Below are 20,988 nucleotides of genomic sequence, written 5' to 3' on the forward strand. Positions count from 1 at the left end.
ACCTTCTAAAGTACAATAAAAAAAATTTTTTTTTTTTTTAAGGAAACTCTGTGGAGCTTAGTTCTGCTATGATACACATGGGGTTACCGTGAGTTGGAATGGACTTGAGGGCAACTGATTTGGTTTAGGGACTCAACAGTATATGGTTTGGTTTTCTGTTTTGTTTTTAGGATTATACCAGAGGCTTCTCGAAACATGTTCAGCACAGTGCCTGGCGCACGGGGCCCTCAGAATTTCCAGTACGGTAATCATTCTCCAGAGTCCTGGAGGTGCTCAGACAGAAGAGAAATGCCCGGTTAATGGGCAGCACCCCCACCCCCACCCCCAGTGACTCCGCCCTGTGCAGAGGCCTGCTGCAGCGGAGCAAAGAGCGACCTCTGTTTCTTAGTCATGGCCCAGAGCCAAGCGCCGCAAGCTGAGTTGCAGTTTCTCCTTTCTTCCGGTTTTCTCCTTGCTCCTCCTCTGGCCTGGGGGCAGCACAAAAAGCTGTTTGCAAACAAATTCCTATTCTCCTATTGCTGGGCACAGTGCAGAAATGGCTGCCAGTGGCAGAGGTCTCCGCAGGGCCCTGCGTGCCTCTCCCCTTCCTGCTTGGAGACAAGCTCACCTTGGAGCCAGGGGAAACCTGAAGCCTGAGTACGATGCAGTGGTGATAGGAGCAGGTAACAGGGGGCTGGGCCAGAGCTGAGGGGCGGGGGGCAGCCCTGCCCAGAAACCAGGAGGGACCCCTTCAGGAAGCCCCACCGCTTCCTCCACCTCTGGGCAAAAGCTGGCCAGGACTTTGGGTGAGAGAGATAGGCTGTGGTGAAAGGCCCACTGGGCTGGGAGTCAGGCATCCAGATCTGTCATCAACTTGCTGTGTGGTCTCAGGCAAATCCTTTCGCTCTCTGGGCTTGGCCTGCCCCATCCAGAATGACTAGGGAGGACTAGATGAGCTTGGAGGTTTCCATGTCTCTCCTGCGAAATTAGCTAGTTCCCACCATATTTTTGAAAAGTGTATGGTACATGAGTCCCAGGGTAGCACAAAGGGTTAAGCACTTGACTAACTGCAAGGTTGGCAGTTCGAAACCCACCCAGAGGTGCCTTGGAAAAAAGGCCTGTCGATCTGCTTCCAAAAGTTCAGTATGAAAACCCCATGGAACGCAGTTCTGCTCTGCACACACAGGATTGTCATGAGTCAGAATCGACTCAGTGGTATGTAAGGATTGGAAAGGAAGAGCCCTGGGACCCCGTTAACGCTGCCAGCCCCAAGTGCCTGTGCTGTGGTCACCACTGCTTCAACACTAAGTCCACCCACCCCCAGAGGAAACAGAAATCTTTCCGTTCGCAGAGGGGAGTTAGGAGAAACTAGAACAACATCCCAGAGGGTGCCCATAGAGGGTGGCAGTGCCTATTTCCTTTCCCATCTGGGGTGATTGGGGTCTGCTGCATTGACCCTGCCACACTTGGCTGACCCCAGGCTGCAGAGGACCAAATTCTGGGTGACAGGGCAAGACTGGGGGGCCAAGACGATGTTGTCTGCCCTCAGGGCCTTCTGTTCACACTCAAAAAGGGCCCCAAGTTTCAACTTTTGACATTATTTCAGCTGGCAGGGTTTATGCAGGAGGGCAATGGCAGGACTGAAAGAAGAAAACACCACACAGCTTTAAGTTGCATCCCTGATTTGGCAGGTCTTCTTTGCTGGAATTCACTAAGAGCAGCCAGGTGCCAGTAAGTGTTCAACGGTCGTCACTACAGGGGGAAAAGTGCTTATGTATGTATATAAACGCATTGCCGTGGAGTCAATTCCGACTCATAGCGACCCTATAGAACAGAATAGAACTGTCCCATAGGGTTTCCAAGGTTGTCATCTTTATGGAAGCAGACTGCCACATCTTTCTCCTGCAGAATCGCTGGTGGATTCGAACCAATAACCTTTTGGTTACCAGCCAAGTGCTTAACTACTGTGCCGCCAGGGCTCTTTCATATATGCACCCAAACCCATTGCCGTCAAGTCGTTTCCAGCTCATGGCAGCCCCGTGGGTTTCACAGTAGAACTGCTCCATAGTGTTTTCTTGCCTATAATCTTTAAGGAAGCAGATTGCCTGGCCTTTCTTCCATGATGCCACTGAGTGGTTCAAATCCCCAACCTTTAGGTTAGTAGCTGAGAGAAAACCATTTGCACCACCCAGGGACCCTATATGTTTATTAAAATTTACAACTAAAATAGTACTCTTTATTTAAATTCCACATAGCCAGTTGATTCTCACCGAATGCTTTCTTTCATTTTTGCCAAACCCAGTAGCCAACCTATGATTGTAATTGCCAAGCCAGGGTTATTCCGAAAGAAATATTGTTTGATATTTTTGTTTGCTTTAAAGAGTAGGATAAAAGTGAAATGAGTGAAATAACAGAGATATGTTGGAACTTCACTCCTTCAGTGATGTCAACTTTGCTCAATCGGATAATAGTTTTCAAACACTACAAGAGTATTCCCTCAGTTTTTTTGTTTTTTTTTTTTAATGCTGTTGACAATGAGACAGCTACAGACACAACCCGCTTTTAAGGTCTAATCAGCAATATCAACATTTTCTCCATCACTTCCTTATATCTGGCAATCAACAAAGCGAGTCAACTCCTGATGTGTAGCGTTTTGCTGATTTCCATGGTGTAAATTTACCCGCCATGGCCTTTTTCAAGCTACCCCATGGTGTCAGTGGAGGTGGAGCTGATCTTGAATGTGGAGAGCGCATCATGATGTGGTATGTCCCTATCAGATATACGGATGTAAACGACCTCGAGAGCATTAAAAAAAAAAAAAAAATGCTGTAAGTAGATTCCAACTCATAGCAACCCTATAGGACAGTAAAGAACTGCCCCATAGGGTTTCCAAGGAGCAGCTGGTGGATTTGAACTGCCAACCTTTTGGTTAGTAGCCGAGCTCTTAACCACTGAGCTACCAGGGCTCCTCAAGAGCATGGGTAATAGCAAAATGTAGTGAAATAATTGGGAAACAGTGAGTTTTGAGTAGGAGTCCCTGTGTGGCACAAACAATTAAGTGCTTGGCTACTAACCTAAAGATTGCATGTTCGAATCCACCCAGAGGTACCTCAGAAGAAAGGCTTGGTAATCTACTTCCGGAAAGTCACAGCCCATAATACTGGGGAAGCCTGCACAACCTGATGAAAGCAAGGTCATAGAAGCTCCATAAACACATCCAAACTCCCTGAGGGACCGAATTGCTGGGCTGAGGGCTATGGGGACCGTGGTCTCTGGGAACATCTAGCTTAATTGGCATAAAATAGTTTATAAAGAAAATGTTCTATTCTACTTTGGTGAGTAGCGTCTGGGGTCTTCAAAGCTTTTGAGCAGCCATCTAAGATACTTCACTTGTGTCACCCGTCTGGATCAAGGGAGAATGAAGAAAACCAAAGGCACAAGGAAAAGATAGTCCAAAGAACTAATGGACCACAACTACCACAGCCTCCACCAGACTGAGTCCAGTACAACTAGATGGTGTCTGGCTACCACCACCGACTGCTCTGACAGGGATCACAATAGAAGGTCCCAGGCAAAGCTGGAGAAAAATGTAGAACAAAATTCTAACAACAACAACAACAAAAAAAAGACCAGACTCACTGATCTGACAGAGCCTGGAGAAATCCCAAGAGTATGGCCCTCGGACACCCTTTTAACTCAGTAATGAAGTCACTCCTAAGATTCACCCTTCAGCCCAGGATGAGACAGGCCCATGAAACAAAACAAGACTAAATGGGCACACCAGCCCAGGGGCAGGGACGAGAGGGCAGGAGGGGACGGGAAAGCTGGTAATGGGGAACCTAAGGTTGAGAAGAGTGTTGACATGTTGTGGGGTTGGCAACCAGTGTCACAAAACAGTATGTGTATTAATTGTTTAATGAGAAGCTGGTTTGCTCTGTAAACCATCTAAAGTATACTTAAAAAAAAAAATCACAGCCTTGACAACCCTATGAAGCTCAGTTTTACTCTGAAACACATGGGATGTCCAGGAGTTGGAATCAACTCTGTGGTAACTAATTTGGTTTTGTTTGAGTTTTGGGTATTTATTACCTTGTTTTAATATAAATTGTTTACTTGTAAGTTAATATAATTTAATTTTTAGTAATGGCTGTTTAACAACCTGCTCGCGAACTTCCTGGAAATTAACAATCCACAATCTGCTCTTATGAGCTAGGGGGAGCCTTAGTAGTTGGAAGTGCCCCAGGCCTCTCAGCCTCAAGGAAGCCCCTGTCCTTCTGTGCCCTTGGTGGCACCCCACCGCTGCCATCTCCTGGCTGGGGAGAGTCGAGGCTCAGTCACCAGGCTTGGTGAGCTGCCCACCAGCCAGTGGGCGTTCGTCTCAGGGTGTGAGCTGTTCCTTGACATTGTGTCTTCAATGTTAAATGGAAATAAAGCCTGTTTTAAAGGCATTTCAGGCCTGAGTGAGGAAAGGAGCAGGGCTTCTAAAATGCGATGATCTCTGAACCCTAAAGTCACACTGGTACCGGGAACAACCTTGACAATTACCCTGATTTAGTCATTTGACTAAATGTGCCTGTGAATGGCCCGAGGAGCTTGTTAGAATATGGTTTCCTGGGCCCTGGCCCTGGAAATTCAGGTTCTCCTGGTCAGAGGTGACTCCTGGGAATCAGCAAGTCTTTGGGTGAATCTGATGCAGGCGACTGCAGCCCACGCTTCGGAGAACCCATCTTCAGGGCAGTTCCTCTCAGAGGCCCAGCGTGCCTGCTGCTTCCGAATCCCTAGGGTCAGCCTGGGATTGGCTAAACTCAGCTGAAGACTCCTTTCAAGGGATAGGGGAGGCCAGAGAAGCTACAGAAGGACTCAGCCAGGGCTGGGGGGTGATGGGGAAAGAAGGGCCCTGGGCTGCTGAATCCTCAACCTTTGTCATTTGAGGTCTGTGCTTTATGTGTGGTGATTAAACTGGGCTCAGGTGCGTGGAAGACTTTGTTTTCAAAGATATACAATCAGCACTAATTAAAAAAGAAAGAAAAACCATTGCTATCAGGTGGATTCCAACTCATAATGCCCCTATAGGACAGAGCAGAACTGCCTGGTGGATTTGAACTGCCAACCATTTGGTTAGCAGCCAAGCTCGTAACCACTCTGCCACCAGGGCTCCAAAAGACAAAAAGCTACCACATACTGCAGGTCTGCTAAGGGGCTGGGGGCTTTACACATGTTGTTGATTATCTTCCCTGCAGCATCCACTCCGAGTTACATATGAAGAAGCTCAATGCTCGTGGGGGTTAAAGTGACTGTCCAAGGGCCACAGCTAGTAAATTCGAGAAGCCAGGTTTGAGCCCAGGACTGTCTGCCTTGAATTTGTTATGTGTATTTGAGAGCAGTCCTTTTCAAACTGCAGGTTGCAATCCGTTCAACCAGCATTTTTAAAAATTTTCTTAATATAAAATTTTTCAATGGTACCTAAAAACAGTATATCAACCAACGTTTAAAAAGAAATGAAATAGAGAATGTCAATGCCCTTATCACACGGTTTGTTGTTGTTAGGTGCCGTTGATTTGATTTTCGTCTCATAATGACCTCGTGTGACAGAGAACTGCCCCATAGGGTTTTCTAGGCTGTAATCCTCATGGGAGCAGATCTCCAGGTCTTTCTCCCAAGGAGCAGCCGGGTGGGCTCAAACCTCCAGCCTTTCAATTAGCAGCTGAGCGCTTAACCGTTGCATCACCACGGCTCCTTACCACATGGTGAGAGTGAATATTAGTTAATGAAACTTTTGTTTCTGTGAAATCCATTGATACTTGGGGTGTGTGCCAAGTCATGATATAAAACACATTCCTTTCTGTGGGTCATGGCCAAAGGTTTGGAATATTCTGTTTTAGATAGTCCTTTAATGATGAGAAGTTGGCTCGATGACCTCTGAAATTCGGGGCGCCTCTAGGAGAGAATTTTAAAACTTAATCAGCTCAGTCATGAAGAAATCCATCATTTGGGTCATTGTTCTCCTATTTATGGAAGTTTGCCAAATTAGCAGTCCAGCATTTTCTTCAGCTCAGTACTGGGTTCAGGTTAGTGCCCAGAGGACATGGTCATCTGATAAGATCCTAAAGACTCAGAGTGGCCTTCTCTCACCAAGGACAAAAGCGTGCCAAGAGCTCCAGACAAGGCCCAGCAAACTACGAGGACTAGTTCTTGGTCCAACTTACAAAGAAACGAGGTGGGCTCACCCCATGAATCTGTTTTCTCAACTTGTGGGTCTGAGACCACCTGCATCAGAATGGCCTGGTGAGAAACCAGATTCCAGATCCCCACCTCTGACCTGCTAGATCAGACTCTCTGGGGAAGGGGCCTGGGAATCAGCATTTACGTAATTCCTCCAGCGATTCTGAAGTTTGCCAAAGCCGGAGAGCCACTCCCTCCCAAGGGGCTTGGCATGGAACACGGGGTCCCCAAGCCACATCCAGGACCCTTAGTTCAGGGGCAGCCCTCCTAAGATGTTTAGAAAAAAACTTTATGTATAAGATAGACAAATTTGCCCAGTCAGCTGGCACCCCTAGGTATGCTAGCACCCAGCGAAGCTGATTTAATTACTTCATTTTGAACTGTTTGTCTTTCATTTTTGTAAACTGGGGGATGACAGAAGACAAACCAATGTGAACGAAGCCTCTTAAACAGTGTTGTGTCCTGTGAATCACACTTGGGCAAAACAAGCCATGCTTGACAGCAAATATCTCCAAGGCTTATGCTCACCTGGACGGCCAATTATTGAACGTACAGAGTGGCTTCCATGCTGGACTAGCAACGTTCCGCATTCTGGGTACCACCTACCCCTTACCTTCTCTTCCCTGCCAAGCAGGCATGATGTTCCCTCAGACGCAGTGACCTGCTAACTTCTGAGTGATGGGGGCCCTGGCAGTGCAAGGCATTGTGGGATAGCTCCGTCTAAGGACCACGTATTTCTCCTTGGCCCTCTCTCCTGCATGGAGCCACTGACCACACCAGGGCAATGGGACTTTTTTTCAAGCCAGTACAAGAACCAGGGTTTTCTGACTCCTCCCAGACCAGATATTCCATGGCATCAAGCTGCATCTTATTCCAACAACTGAGTGTAGGTAGAGTGGTGGGGTGGGCAGGGAAGTCACCAAGTTTCTGTTGCCTCACTAGAATCTTCATGGGTGTGGAGACCTTGGTGGGTGGCCATTCTCCTCAAGGAATGTGTCTGTCTGCCCACTGACCAGTGTTGCTTCTCTCTTCTCTCCCCTGTCTCGTTGCAGGGCACAACGGGCTGGTGGCTGTGAGTACCACCTCTTCCCTGGGCCCCATATCATTGCCTCTGGGCGTGTGGCTCTCAGCAGCTTGGGGTGGGGGGTGGTGAGGAAGGGCAGGATGACCACAGAAGGGACAAGAAAAAGGCAGGCAAGTCCACTCTCCTTGGTGCTGACTAGTGGCTGGTCAAGTGCACACCCACAGCCAGTTCAGGGGAACTTGAGGGCTCCCTCTCCTCTCCTTTCCTTAATGTACACGGATTGTCCCCCATGGCCTCTGGGAGAGTCAGGGAGCTTTCAGAAGCAAGATAATGAGAAGGTGGTAAAGCATGTGACTGGCATAGCCTGGGAGATATATTGGAGCCTGGGTACCAGGGAATGAGCCTGGGGAGCTCTCTGACTTTACATCATGGGCAGTCCTTGTCAGGGTCCACTGTCCCCCACCTAGGTCCAGGCCATGTACCAACCTGGAGTACACAGCAGCTATACAGCCCAAAGTATACCCCAGAGACAGAGAGGAACCCCAGTCTAGCAGAGGAGGCAGGGGCCCTGCCCCTCAACACAGCTGGTCTGAAGCTGAGCTGGGCCAGAGTTACCCTAAGTCTGTGCTTCTCAAACCTGGGTCTGTGTACCCCTCGGAGGCCAGAGAGTGTGCTAGAGAGTACTCAAGACCACAACGCAAACATGGGTCACCTTCCTGAAGCAGTGGCAGCTCTAGAGTATCAATAGAGGGGAAATCAGGGAAGCAATGTGGGGTTGCTGAGGGACTTCTGTTAAATCTTAATACTTTATGTGATTATCAGTTTTACTTGAAGATGTGGCAGGGAAAGTTATGTAACTCAACCAATCAATAATTTAAAACATTGATTCTATATTAATACAAACACGGGTTCATTGCTCAGCTCTGCCACTTTTGCTGTCTGTAAAGGTTAAGGCAAACCACTTAGCCCCACTGAACCTCAGCAAAATGAGAATAACAACACCCACCCTCACAGAGTTATCATGAAGATTCTAGATAATTTGCTTCAAGGAGCAGGCACATAGAGCTTTACACAAAGGGTGGCCTTTACCATTATTGGAAGTTTCCAGGTGGGGAAGGCTAGTGTCAATGCCCTTCAGCCAAAGACCACCAGGAACACACTTGTACTTAAACACAGAAGCTCAGTGAGGGTAACAAGCACCCAGGGTACTCTCTAAGCTTGCCGCCCCTCCCCCATCACAGAGGGGGGAAAGGAGTGGTGATTTGTCTAACCCCCCTTGGACTTGTGAGCAAATCGCCCCTACTCCCCCCGTGCTACACTTGCAGTTAAACACGTAGCATTTGTTACTCCTTGCAGTGAGGGAGAACATACACTATGGGAAGCTGTGGGGTGTCTCAGTAAGAGAGTGCTAGAAAAACCGATTATAGGGTTTGGGCTTTGGTTGGGTGGTTTGAGGGGTGGTCTAAGGAAGCAGGGGTTCACTCAAGATTGAATGGAGCCAGAAAACAGGGCACTGTATTTGGGCATCTCAGTAAACCTTACCTGTCGAGTAGGAGACTAGTGTGTAGCCGTAATTTGTGAAGACGTAGCCGTTACTCATTTTGGCCGGGGGTGGGGGTGTTTGGTATTTTGTGGGTGGCATAAACACCTTGGTTTTGTTCGTACTTAGGCAAAGTTGCAACATGGCCTTGCTCCGTCTCATTTTATCATGGTCGCAGAGTAACCTTGTCCGAGGCTGGAGTTCTGTGAGACTGTGGATGTCTGAGAGGAGAATAACGTGGCTGAGCTCTGAGTGCCAGGCCAGCTTCTGAGTGCCAGGCCAGCTTCTGAGTATCAGGGGCTGCTCTGTTTTCTTTCTCATTAGGATACCTTAAGGATATAGATCGTGGGTTCAGACTGTCTGGATTCAATTCCCAACACCTCTTCTCACCAGCTCCATAAGCCTGAGGCAAGCTATTAACCTCACCGAGCCTTGGTTTTCTCATCTGTAAAATGGGAAGAATTTCCTTGCTACCTCTAGGATGGTTGAGTGGGTTAACTGAGATGACACCCACACAGATTCTAGCACCTAGCAGCTGCCAAGTGAACTTTAAAAAAATCTGATGTGTGAACTATACCATCCCCGTTGTCACACTGGCATTGCTGGTAGTGGGAGGACAGTTTCGTTCAATAAATACTGATTGATTTCCCACTAAGTGCTGGAGAGAAGTAATAAAAACTCTTTTGTTCCCCAAAACAAAGTTATGTTACAACCATAGCTTCTTTTATTCATTTGGAGTTGGCTCAATGGCAACTACTTATCCATCTGGCCATCCATCCCTCCACCCATCCCTCCACCCATCCCTCCATCCCTCCATCCCTCTGTCCCTCTATCCCTCTATCCCTCCACCCTCCATTCCTTCATCCCTCCCTCTATCATTCTAGGTGCCTCTACTCAGTTAACCCTCACAGCAGCCCTATGAAGTAGGTAGATTAGGTACTATTATCATCGGCCCCAGTTTTGCACATGAGGAAACCGAGGCCAGGTGGATTGGGTACAGAGGCCACACCAGCAGAATTGAACCTGAACAGACTCGGCACTCACAAGCTCAGCCTCACGGTGCTGCCCCCTGCTGGGGAGATGGCATCCTGGGGTCAGGGTTGGATAGGAGGCAATATGAGTTCACAGACACACCAGGCTGTTTAAGGGGAGAAGGTCACCTTCAGCTGGGGAGTGGAAGGACAGGACCAGTCAGCATCTGAGACAAACTTTAGAAGGTATCTGGAAAAAGGGGAATTTAGAGAGAAGCAAAAGGAATAGCATTCCCTGAGGGTGGCCCTGTGCTGAGAACCCTGGGACTTTGGGTCAGCCGCAAGGGATCTCCGACGTTTCAGAGGGGTGAAGGGAGGGCCCTGTGTGTCCCTTTCCCAGGCAGCCTACCTGCAGAGGCTGGGGGTGAACACAGTGGTCTTCGAGAGGCGCCATGTGATCGGGGGCGCAGCTGTCACTGAGGAGATCATCCCAGGTGAGCCCCGAGGGATGGTGAGGGTGGTGACCACTGCTTGACCACTGGTGACAGTCTTCATCTGATTTGGTTTCAGGGTTTAAGTTCTCCCGAGCATCCTACCTCCTCAGCCTGCTGAGGCCGCAGATTTACACAGACCTAGAGCTGAAGGTAGGGCCCTCCATAGCCCGAAGGTGGGGGGCAGTTCCATCCTTCCCAGCTGGCGTGAATCCCTGCACCTGAGGTCTTTCTTCTGTCCTGAAGCTTTGTCTATTCCACATGGTTACTTTCATGTGTTCCACAGATGGAATTTGGTCCGACCTACTTTTTTTTTTTTCACCCAGTATCTTCAAAATTGGGAAATTTCACATTAAACTCAGGCCTCTTTTGAGCAGTGAGATTTGTCAGCACCGGGCTCACCTTCCTAAACAGCAGCACTTAGCTGCAGCTGAGAGGCCTCTCCCCTTAGATGGCACAGGGCCTCCCGCTGGGCCCTGTCTCCACCTACTCCTGGAGTCTTACCTGGCCCTGGAGTTACCTGCCTGGACCCTCAGGCATCTGAGTTTGCAAAGCTGCCTTAGGACATGACCCTCATTTCTGCCCGCATTACCCTTCAGATCCTGTTACTTTAGATGTCTGCTCTCAGCAGCTTGAGCAGGAAGTCAGACCCCAAGTACTTTTCCCTTTTCTGGCTCCTGGGCTGTTTTGAGGGGATGCTGAGAACGCTCTGCCTGCCCATTATTTACTTCTCTTATATCAGCTTTAACTAGTTGTCCTCGGCCTTACTCAACTCTGCCTCCCACCCTTTCATATTCCTTCCACCCATCACTGCCTCTTTTATAAACTCCATCACCACATTCCTGAGCCAACTTAGCTTCTACCTGCTCCTTCCTCATCCCACTCTCAGAGGAGAAAGTTCCTCTGGGCCATCTGTACAAGCAGCTGCCATGTGCTTTGCTCAAATTCTAGGTCTAAACCTGATAAGGCATGCAGCCACTGTTCATAGCTCTTTGGCTTCTCTAACTGGTTCATGTAGAGAAGTTCCCTGAACTAAGTAGCTTCACAGGTTCACTAAAGAAATTATTTGAGCCACTGAGACACACACACACACACACACACACACATTGCTGTGCCACCAGGACTGGGTGAAATCTAGTCAAAGCCAGGAGAAGTCTCTAGTCTTGGTCCATATCTGACTACAGCTGAAGGTACCAATTATGCAGAGTGACTTGTGGAGGTAGGGGATGGGTACAGGTAGACTCTCCCTTTGAGAAGCCCAGCTTATAAAAACTACAGATCACAAAACAGATTTGACATGATTGTTCTGTTTATTAAATTAGTTACTATTTGTCATAGGGCTCCTAGAAGTTTTCCAAAGTGAATTGGTACGTGGCTTGATCTCTGACCTTGGGCTGCATAAACAGGAACATGGTGCTAAAATCAAGGGAGAAAAGAGTCCCCTGCATGATGCACACAGGCAACTCCAACTAGAGAAGGGGCACCTTGTTTTAACAGGACATTGACGACTGGGAGGGCATCTACATCAGGACAACTAAGCTCTTCCCAGGAATATAGTTTCCAAAGCAATAATAGAGAGCATCTCTTTCACCAGTGTCACGCCTTGGACAAGGAACCCTGTAAGATAAGAACTGTTCATGTCTCCATTTCACCAGGAGGGAACTGAGGCTTGGGAGGTGAAAAGTTCACACAGGTAGAAATGACAGAGAATTTCAACCAGGTCTGATTCCTACTCCCTCAGGCACCTTGAGAGCGATCTACTCAGCCTCAGACTCCAGGACCTTGCATTTTGCAACGGTCATCAGTCTCGGGAGCGCTCACCACAGCTCCAGCCTGGGCAGAGCCAGTGGCTGACATCACAGACTCTGGAACCTGACTGGTGGATTTGGAATTCCTGCTCTACTGTTGACCACATACGTGACTTTGAGGGTTTCTTAGCCTTGTGATGCCTCATCTTCCTCATCTGTAAAATGGGGATGGTGATAGTATTTACCTCAGAAGGCTATTGTGATGGTTAATGAGATTGTGTTTGACAGTCACAGTGCCTAGCGCATGGTAAGTGCTGACAAATTGTCAGCCAGTATTACTACTCCCATTTTGCAGCTGAGAAAACTGAAGTTCCAGAAAGACAAGGCAGCCTATCCAGAGGCTGGAGGCTAGCTATTGTTCATCAGACTGCTGCTTATGAGAGGTGCCCAATTAGCCCAAGCCCTCGACTCAAGGGTGAGGCTTGACTTTGCTGCCACTGTCCTTTCTCCCACCCTAGAACCAGAGGTCAAGCCTCCACCCACCCATGGAGCTTCACTGGGGCCTCCCTCTCCTTCTGGTTCTTGGTTTCCACAGCTGTCAATGTGAGCACTGGATTAAATCACCCCTTGGTTCTATCCATGTAGATAGCTCCACATTCAGTAGTCTAATCCAGGCTGGAAGGGACTTGTTCCACACACAACCTTCCTCACCTCCCTCCGGACCAGCCCTGTCCTCACTGTGAGTGGCAGCCCCTTGTCCTCCCTCCCCTGCCTCACCAACCTGCTGGGTCCCAACCACGTGATAGCCTGGGCTGAAGTGCAGTGGAGGTCGGGAGAAGTGCAGCCTCTGGAGACAGCCGAAGGGACTTGCTGCTGGACAGGATGCTAGGCGGAGGGAGAGAGAAACAAAGGATGTCTCCGGGTGGTAGCGAGTTCGCTCTGTTAGTTGGAGGAACCAAGCTGGAAGCTCCTCCAACTTAGAGTCAGAGAATTCTCCCATTTCAGCATTAGAAGGGGCCCAGAGTTCTCCCAGCCCACACTCCTGCCAATGTTTGGAGTCACCTCCACAGAGTGCCCAACAGATGATGATCCTGCCCATCGGGCATGTCCTGAATTTGGGGAAACTCCAGCGAAAATTATTGAAAAGTTTTGTTTTTTTAATTTCCCCGTGCTTTCCTAAAACTTCTACTCACAGATCTCATTTCTGTCCTCGTCTACAACATAAACCAAACCAAACCCATTACCGCCGAGTCATTTCCAATTCATGGTGACCCCATGTCAGAATAGAGCTGCTCCACAGGGTTTTCTTGACTGTAATCTTTACAGGAGCAGATCACCAGGCCTTTCTTCTGTGGCACCGCTGGGGGGGTTCCAACCACCAACGTTTAGGTTAATAGTTGAGCAGGAACCCTTTGCACCACCTGGGGACCTGTCTGCGGCAGAGCATTTATTTATTCCATCAGCAAAATACTTATGGACTGCTCTGTATTTAGATGTTAGGATACAGCAGTGAGCAAACTGGACGAAGCTCCTGACTTCATAGAGCTTACATTCTACTTTGGGGAGACCTAAAAATGCTAAATATGTAATAATCCAGGGGGTGATCAGTGCTTTGGAGGAAACTATAAGTAGGGTAAAGAGGCCAGGGAGTGCTGGGGGGTCGTTAGGAAAGGTCTCACTGATAAGGAAGTGAGGGGGCCGACCACATGGAGAAAGAGCTCTCTAGACAGAGAATATTAAGTCTTATTTGTGGAGGTAGCAGGCCCCTTTTGTTTCATCTATGCCTCCTTTGAAAAAGTGGATGTGCTCTTAAAAAGTCCTGTGTGTTAGTAACAATTTATAAATCAAGTCATATTTTAAATGCATGAAGAGAAGTTCCATTTAAAGTGACCCTGAGGTAAATGTGTCTGCAAAATAAATAATTTTTTTTTCCACAACGTGAATAATTTATCCACCTCATAAGTATGGATTTTCACATAACTGTTGCTTTACTGTGTCTTTCTAAGTTTTAGGTATTTATTTCTGAAGTGGGAGCAGTTAGGAACCAGTGCTTAAGAGCCAGGGCCAAGAAGCCACAGAGATGAGATTTGGAACCCCGATTCCTCCACCTAACACAACCTTGGGGGTTTAAATTCTCTGAGCCTCAGATTTTACATTTGTACAATGAGGGTAATAATACTCATCTCCTAGAGTTGTTGGGAGGATTAAAACCAGGTAACGGTTGTAAGCCCTTACTTAGTACAGTGCCTCGCATATTTAAGTATTATATTGCATTGCATTGTATTATATGGGTGACCGTATGACATGGGCAAGGGGGCTTTTTATAAATTTATAATTTAAAAAAAAAGAACCAGGACCACACAGCTTGGGAACCTGCACGCAGGTTCCTAAATGGACACACACACACGCACACACGTGGAGAGAGAGAAAGAGGAGGGTTGAAGGCAGAGACCACAGATCCTTTAAAATGCTGCCTGTGCTGTTTGTGTTCTGCAGAAACATGGACTGAAGCTGCATCTTCGAAACCCCCACTCCTTCACCCCCATGTGGGAAGAGGGCACAGAGGGCAAGGTGCCCAGGTCCCTTCTGCTGGGCACAGACATGGCAGAAAACCAGAAGCAGATCGCCCAGTTCTCACAGAAGGATGCCCAGGTAGGGAAGCGACCCCTAACTGATCCCCTCGTCCCTCCCAAGCCTGGAGGTGGCTCTTGAATGGAAACGGGCCTGGTTGGAATTGTCCTGGAATACTCTGTCCAAAGGCCATGAGGTCTTGCCAGGCCACACCACCTTCCCTGCGAGGGTGCAGTCTGTTCTAGCCTTTGGTCTCAGGAACTGCAAAGAAAAGGGGATGGAGGAGGGTGATCAGGACCAGTGACATGGAGGCCGTGAAGCCTGGTGTCTTCACTATAGGGCCTCTGTTAATTTGGTCTCTGCATGCTGGATTTCAAAAGGGAACCCACTGGCGTATACTTACACTGTGTGTGCTTTTTATCCCTCCTGCTTTCAGAAAGAATTCCAAGCAGTTACTGATATTTAAAGTAAGCAAAAGACAAAAAGGAGGATGAAAAGGAGAGCAGAGACAATTAAGGAGAACAGAATGAATTGGATCAGGAATATAGGGACCAGAGAGTTGGCAGTAAATATTCACTCCACTAGGCGTAACTCCCCTGGCAACCCAAGGCAAAAAGGGACCATGATGATGCGCAGATGTGCTGGAAGGAAGGCTGCTGTCCACAACTGACGGAGAACGCATTTGAAGGAATTTGTTCAGTAGCTTTGTCTAGATGAGTCACTGAGTAAAGTAATGGGCCTGGTGTGATCAGTTTTGCAGATACAGGAAGATTCTTTGAATGGCCATTTCTTACCCCAAGCCTGAATACGTGCTGAAGGTGTAGCATTGAGGTGTGGCTTGGTGGAGACATTTTTATAAGCACCTAGGTTTATACACCACCACCCATCTGTCAGCTTGTTGTACTGTGGTGGCTTGCATGTTGCTATGATGTCAGAAGCTATGCCGCTGATATTTCAAATACCAGTAGGGTCGCCCATGGTGGATGGGTTTCATCAGAGCTTCCACATTAAGACAGACAAGGAAGAAAGGCCTGGCAATCTACTTCCAAAAATTTACCAATGAAAACCCTATGGATCACAACACAATATTGTCCAATGCAGTGCTGGAAGATAAACCCCCTAGGTCAGAAGGCATTCAAAATAGACAGTGGCCACCACAAGGGACTCGAGCATACCAACAGTCATGAAGATGGCACAGGACAGGGCAACGTTTCATTCTGTTGTATACAGGGTCACCACGAGTTAAAGCCAACTCAACCGCAGCTAACAACAAAGGTTTACACAATCCATCTATGCTGCTTTTTGGTGTTTTCACCGAATGCTGGGCACAACCTACAGAACCACAGACATGTATCTCTCTTCAACCAGAAGTTTCCAAACCTGGCTGAGGATCGGAATCACCTGGAGAGCTTTGCCTTTTTCAGCTGCTTCTCAGGTGATTCCTCTGTACAGCAGGCTGGGAACCATGGCCTACATCCTCTCCTCTAAACCCAGGCTGTCTCGGGTGCACTCAAGGGATCCAGTACAAGGTCGGGTCCCTAGGCCTGCAGGACACTGGCTGCACCCTAGGTGCTAGTGACCACACGGGCAGGAGGCAAAGCCATACCCCATTGTGGAAAATGATGGAAGCCTGGCTCCTGGTCTCATCTTTACACAATGTCGTATTAAAGGTTCTGGGAAGGCCTGTGTTAGAGAGAGCTCTTTAACTTAATTTTGCCAAGACTTCTCAAATAAACTTCAACACGAAACTTTTCTTCATGTAACACTTATTAAAATTCCACGGGTATATCAAAGCAGATGAACCAAAAGTTAAAAGCTCGGGGCTGAGCATCGAGGGAGGGGCTTCCACTGGCACAGGCACCTACCAGCTCCTGTTACAGCCCATCCAGGGAAGGAAATGGGGGTGGTCAGGAACCAGGCTTGGGAATGATGGGTCTTGAAAATGAATCCTGTTGTGGGAGCCTGTGGGGTAAGGGGATGCAGGTGTCTGTTACTGCACACAACAAGGGGGCACGCGAGGCTGCAGACATGAAAATTAGGGTCTGAGAAGGGACAGTCAGCATGCTGGAATGCATGGGAAGAGGCTTTGTTTTTACCAGTAATATATGGAAAGACAGAAGGACATAGAGAAGAAACCTTTAAATAGATTTATTACAGAGACCATACCCCAGGATACATGCCAATTTTCTGTGGCTAACGACTTGTCCCTGTCCCCACCCCAGGTGGCCCTTCCATCACCCATAATCTTTCTGACCACCCCGGACGCACACAGACCCTAGAACCAGGAGTAACAGCAGAGGCAAGCTGAGGCACGCCTGGGCTTGAGGCCCAAGGAACCCTCAAGATCCGGCTGTTGGGGGTGGTAGGCCATGTGGGGGTCGTGTGGAACACAGAACATGGGCAATGTCCTCCGGGGTTCTGGGCAGCGGGGCATTGACTCAGGCTCTGTTCCAGGCCTTTCCCAGATATGAAGAGTTCATGAATCGCTTGGTGTCAGCCATTGACCCCCTGCTGGATGTAGCCCCAGTGGATGTGGCAGCTTTCCAGCATGGCTCCTTGCTTAAAAGGCTCAAGTCACTCTTCACCCTCAAGCCGCTGCTGCAGGCAGGTGGGTCCAAAGTGCAGGTATTAGGGTGCGATGAGTGACCTCATGGAGCAGGCTGAGCCTGTTTTCTCAATGACTGGACACAAGGCTGGGTCTCCAAGGCAGCTGGCCAACTGTTAGTCAGGGGTGCTTGGAGCACTTTATTGAAAAGGTCTTGGTCTGAGAGCCCTAGAGTAAAGCCTGAGATAAAGGAATACATGCAAGTACCTAGTTTATTTTGAAAGGTAACCCCAGGGCACAAAATGAGGGGAAGGGAGGAGTGAACTGGAAAGAGGGAAATCAATACCAAGGTGTTACTATGTGGGCTGCCGCTGTGGCTGATGAGGGGCTGGACCCTCTAAGAAGCCTTGTGAAATGTATTTCAAGACAATTTCCAGGAGAAAAAATGGGAGAAACGTTTATGTTTGGGGTTCTGTCCCCCACTAGTCAAAGGTTTCCCCATGCACCATTAATTCTCACACTTGTGAGCTGCATATCTCTGACTGCCAAGTGGGTTCCTGGGGTTGTCCTGTCACAGTGCCGGAGAAGCCCGGGGCAGCCATGAAGAGGGGCATCTTACAGGCCTGAAGTGAGATGCTGTTGAGGTATCTCTTGTGTGAAGCTGTCCAAAGCCTATGTGGAACTAGTCATCACAGCCATGACCAGAATAAGAGATAGGGGCCTAGAGTGTTTGAAGAGATGTCCCATACACAGAGGATGCTAAATCTGGGCTCAGCAAGAAAGAGTTCTCTGATCAATTAGTGATGTCTGCCATGAGTTTGGCCAGGGAAGTTTCAGCAACCATGGTATTATTTCCCACCGTTCCTCTAGGGGCTACAGAGCAGATTCATTTCTATATTCTAGAAAAATACAGAATGAGCTATATGTGATCACAAAATTGTTGCATAGCAAACAATGACAGTATTCCAGAAACTTATAAACATTTGTTTCTCATGTATCTGTGTGGTTTGGCTGAGCCCAAGTTGGGCTCAGCTGATCTGGTCTGGTCTCATACATATGTTTATGGTGGGGCGGAGTAGCTGGAACAGCTCTGCTCCACATGCCTCACGTCCTCGTCATGAAAGCAGCAGGCTAGTCCAGGGTGGGCATGGCCTTCTCACGTCAATGGGAGAAGCTCAGAGGGCAAGGCCCATTTCAAGCGTCTGCTTGGATCTCATCTGCAAACATTCCATTGGCCAAGCCAGTCAAGACTCACGGATGAGCCCAGGGTCAAGGGACAGAGCAGGTCTACCCACCTATGTTGGAAGGCACTGCAGAGTTACATGGCAAAAGGGTAGATATGGGAGGGATGAAGAAACAGAGCCTGTGAAATCTACCACAAATGCCAAAAGTAGACATTGCCTCTCAGGTTAGCAGGAAAAAGTTCAAGGAGCTTCATGCAATAAACATTTATTGAGCAATTGCTACGAGTCAGACACTAAGCTAAGCACTGGGACAACAATGGCTAGAGATCATGGTCCCTGCCCTCAAGGTCTTATTGCCCAGTGATTCTCTGAGGTGGTCTGAATCAGTATCAGAGGAATGGGCTGGCAAAGCCAGCTGCTTCCCAGGTGTGAGCCTTTTACAGAGCTCAAAGTAAGAGAGTGAGGTACAAGTTCAAATTTTTCCAAAAAATAATTAAACCAGTTGCCATCACATCAATTACAACTCATGGTGATCCCAGGGGTGTCAGAGCAGAACTGTGCTACATAAGGTTTTCAATGACTGATTTTTTTTTTAGAAGTAGATCTCCAGGCCTTTCTTCCAAGGTACTTCTGGGTGGACTCAACTTTTTGGCTAGGAGCCAAGGACATTACTCATTTGCACCATTCAGGGACTCCCCAAAAATAATACCAATGGCTAAAATGTAATAAGTACCTATTAATTTGCACATGCTTTACAAACCTAATTTAATCCTCACATTAGCTCTATGGAGTATCCAGTATTACTCCCATTTTACAGATAAGGAAATAGGTTCAGAGATGTTAAAAAAACATGCCCAAGGCTGTCAGCTAGTAAAACCTGCATTCATTATGGAAGCTCCTCCCATCACAAATTCTCCCAGCCCCCCTCCATTCTTTTATCCACGGGGACCAGATTAAAGGGTTTCCTCAGTACCCACCTCAATTTACGCTTTCTGGGTCTTCTCATTCAGGCCTCACCCTGGGAGCCCAGCTTCCCCAGTATTACCAGGTCCTTACGGCACCCATTACCAAGGTGAGTGGCCCCCCGCCTCAGGCCGACAGTGTGGACGTAGGGGGACTTGTTCCCACTGAGGCTTCTGAGCCCTTCTCCCTGCTGCTTTGCCGCCCCAGGTGCTAGATCAGTGGTTTGAGTCCGAGCCTCTAAAAGCCACTCTGGCAACAGATGCTGTGATTGGAGCCATGACCAGCCCTCGCACTCCAGGGAGTGGGTGAGTGAGGTGCGGGGGCAGGCAGCAGGAGAGGAGGGAGGCAGGGGAGAGTTTAAGGGTCAGGCAGGCAAATTTCCTAACAACAGCTGTAGTAACACTGGCAGTAGCGACAACAGCAACTGTCATTTACTGAGCTGCCAACAATTAGCCAGGCACTAAGCCCAGCACTTCATACACCGTTGATGTAAGCCTCAAACAGCACGGAGGAGCTGTGCTTCAGAGAAGGGAAGCATCCTGCCCCAACCCACACAACTAGTAAGTGCCAGAGCTGACTTCTAACCCAACTTGTCTGACTCCCAAAGATCTTCCTTAGCCAACATTCCCTGTTGCTGTCAGGTGCCTGGTGACCCCACATGACAGAGTAGAACTGTCCCGTAGAGTTACCTAGGCTGTAATCTTTACAGAAGCAGATTGCCAGGTCTTTCTCCTGAGAAGCTGCTGGATGAATTTGAACTGCCAACCTTTTGGTTAGCAGCTAAGCACTTAACCACTGCACCCATACTGCTTCACTAAGACCTCTCCCTCACCTCCCACTGTAATATTTCAATGCTAATACCTTCTTTCCACTCTTTCTTCTTCTCTTTCTCACTCTTCCTCTCACTCTCATCTCCTTCCCTCCTGTGAAGCCCTGTTGCCCCTCCCTCCCCCACCATTCCTTTCCCTGGGTCCCAGGACAAGGTCACACACTGACACCATTGCATGGGTATGGGGAGCTACCTTTCTCTTTGTGGGTGAGGATGTGCTGACAGTCCAGGCCAAGAGCGAGCAGTCAGACACAGCCAAGCCTGTAGTTGTGGTGTGACTTAATGAGCCTCGTAGGAACAGGAGTGGAGGGGTGTGTGCGTGTGTGTGCGTACGTGTGTGTGTGCACGCGCGTGTTGAGGATGGAGGATGCTGCCGAGTGTTGGGCCACTTCCAAGCACCAGAAGATGCAGCTCAAAGCTGTCAACGTGGCTTTTCCGTGGAAGGATGAGAGCATCCCCTGGAAGCGGTTTTTCGATAGACATGAAGCCAGCCCCAAATTCCCCAGAGCCATGGAGTTTGGCAGCAGTCTTCACTCTTGGCCAAGTTTCGTGATCAACCAGCCTATCCGGATCTTCCAGCCGAGGCCTCCTGTCTTGTTCTCTTTGGCTTTCTGGAAGACTTAGCTACTGCCCAGTTTGTGAAATGTGCCTTCAAGTCATTTGTTTCTCCAGTGAATCTTTCAATGGTGGTGCACTTGCCTGTGCCAGGTGCTGGGATACAGCAGTGGGCGAATCTGAAATCGAAAGCGGAGAGGTAGACACAGAGCAAGTAATGAAAATGAAGCACTGGAGTGTTATGATAGGTGCATACGTGAGGTAAAGCAGGGAGCCTTAACTTGGTCTAGACATCACTGGAGGCCTCCATGAAGAGAGCTGTTTAACTGAGACCTGAAGGACGTGGAGGAATTAGCTCAGTAAAAG

The 20,988-nt window shown here is 48.5% G+C and overlaps 1 protein-coding gene across 10 annotated transcripts in view; it reads left to right on the top strand.

Moving 5' to 3' along the window:
- Positions 1-438: 438 nt before the first annotated feature.
- The window catches only part of PYROXD2 (pyridine nucleotide-disulphide oxidoreductase domain 2), a 31,169-nt gene continuing 10,619 nt past the window's right edge, over positions 439-20,988 (top strand). For 3 of the 10 annotated variants that reach the window (XR_010318086.1, XM_064269473.1, XM_064269470.1), the window contains exons 1-10: positions 439-662; positions 7,254-7,273; positions 10,137-10,230; positions 10,307-10,380; positions 14,472-14,627; positions 15,777-15,981; positions 16,769-16,845; positions 17,001-17,154; positions 19,286-19,347; positions 19,446-19,543. Coding sequence is in view for 9 of the 10 variants with exons in the window: in XM_064269473.1 (XP_064125543.1) it covers positions 536-662; positions 7,254-7,273; positions 10,137-10,230; positions 10,307-10,380; positions 14,472-14,627; positions 15,777-15,981; positions 16,769-16,845; positions 17,001-17,154; positions 19,286-19,347; positions 19,446-19,543 (1,067 nt within the window). In the remaining variant the exon portion in view is untranslated. Of the gene's footprint in view, positions 663-7,253; positions 7,274-10,136; positions 10,231-10,306; positions 10,381-11,303; positions 12,579-14,471; positions 14,628-15,776; positions 15,982-16,768; positions 16,846-17,000; positions 17,155-19,285; positions 19,348-19,445; positions 19,544-20,988 lie in introns of those variants that run through there. The other 7 variants (XM_064269471.1, XM_064269472.1, XM_064269474.1 and 4 more) reach the window with 7 other exon arrangements.

Source organism: Loxodonta africana, chromosome 16 (genome assembly GCF_030014295.1).
Source record: "Loxodonta africana isolate mLoxAfr1 chromosome 16, mLoxAfr1.hap2, whole genome shotgun sequence".
NCBI classification, from domain to species: domain Eukaryota; kingdom Metazoa; phylum Chordata; class Mammalia; order Proboscidea; family Elephantidae; genus Loxodonta; species Loxodonta africana.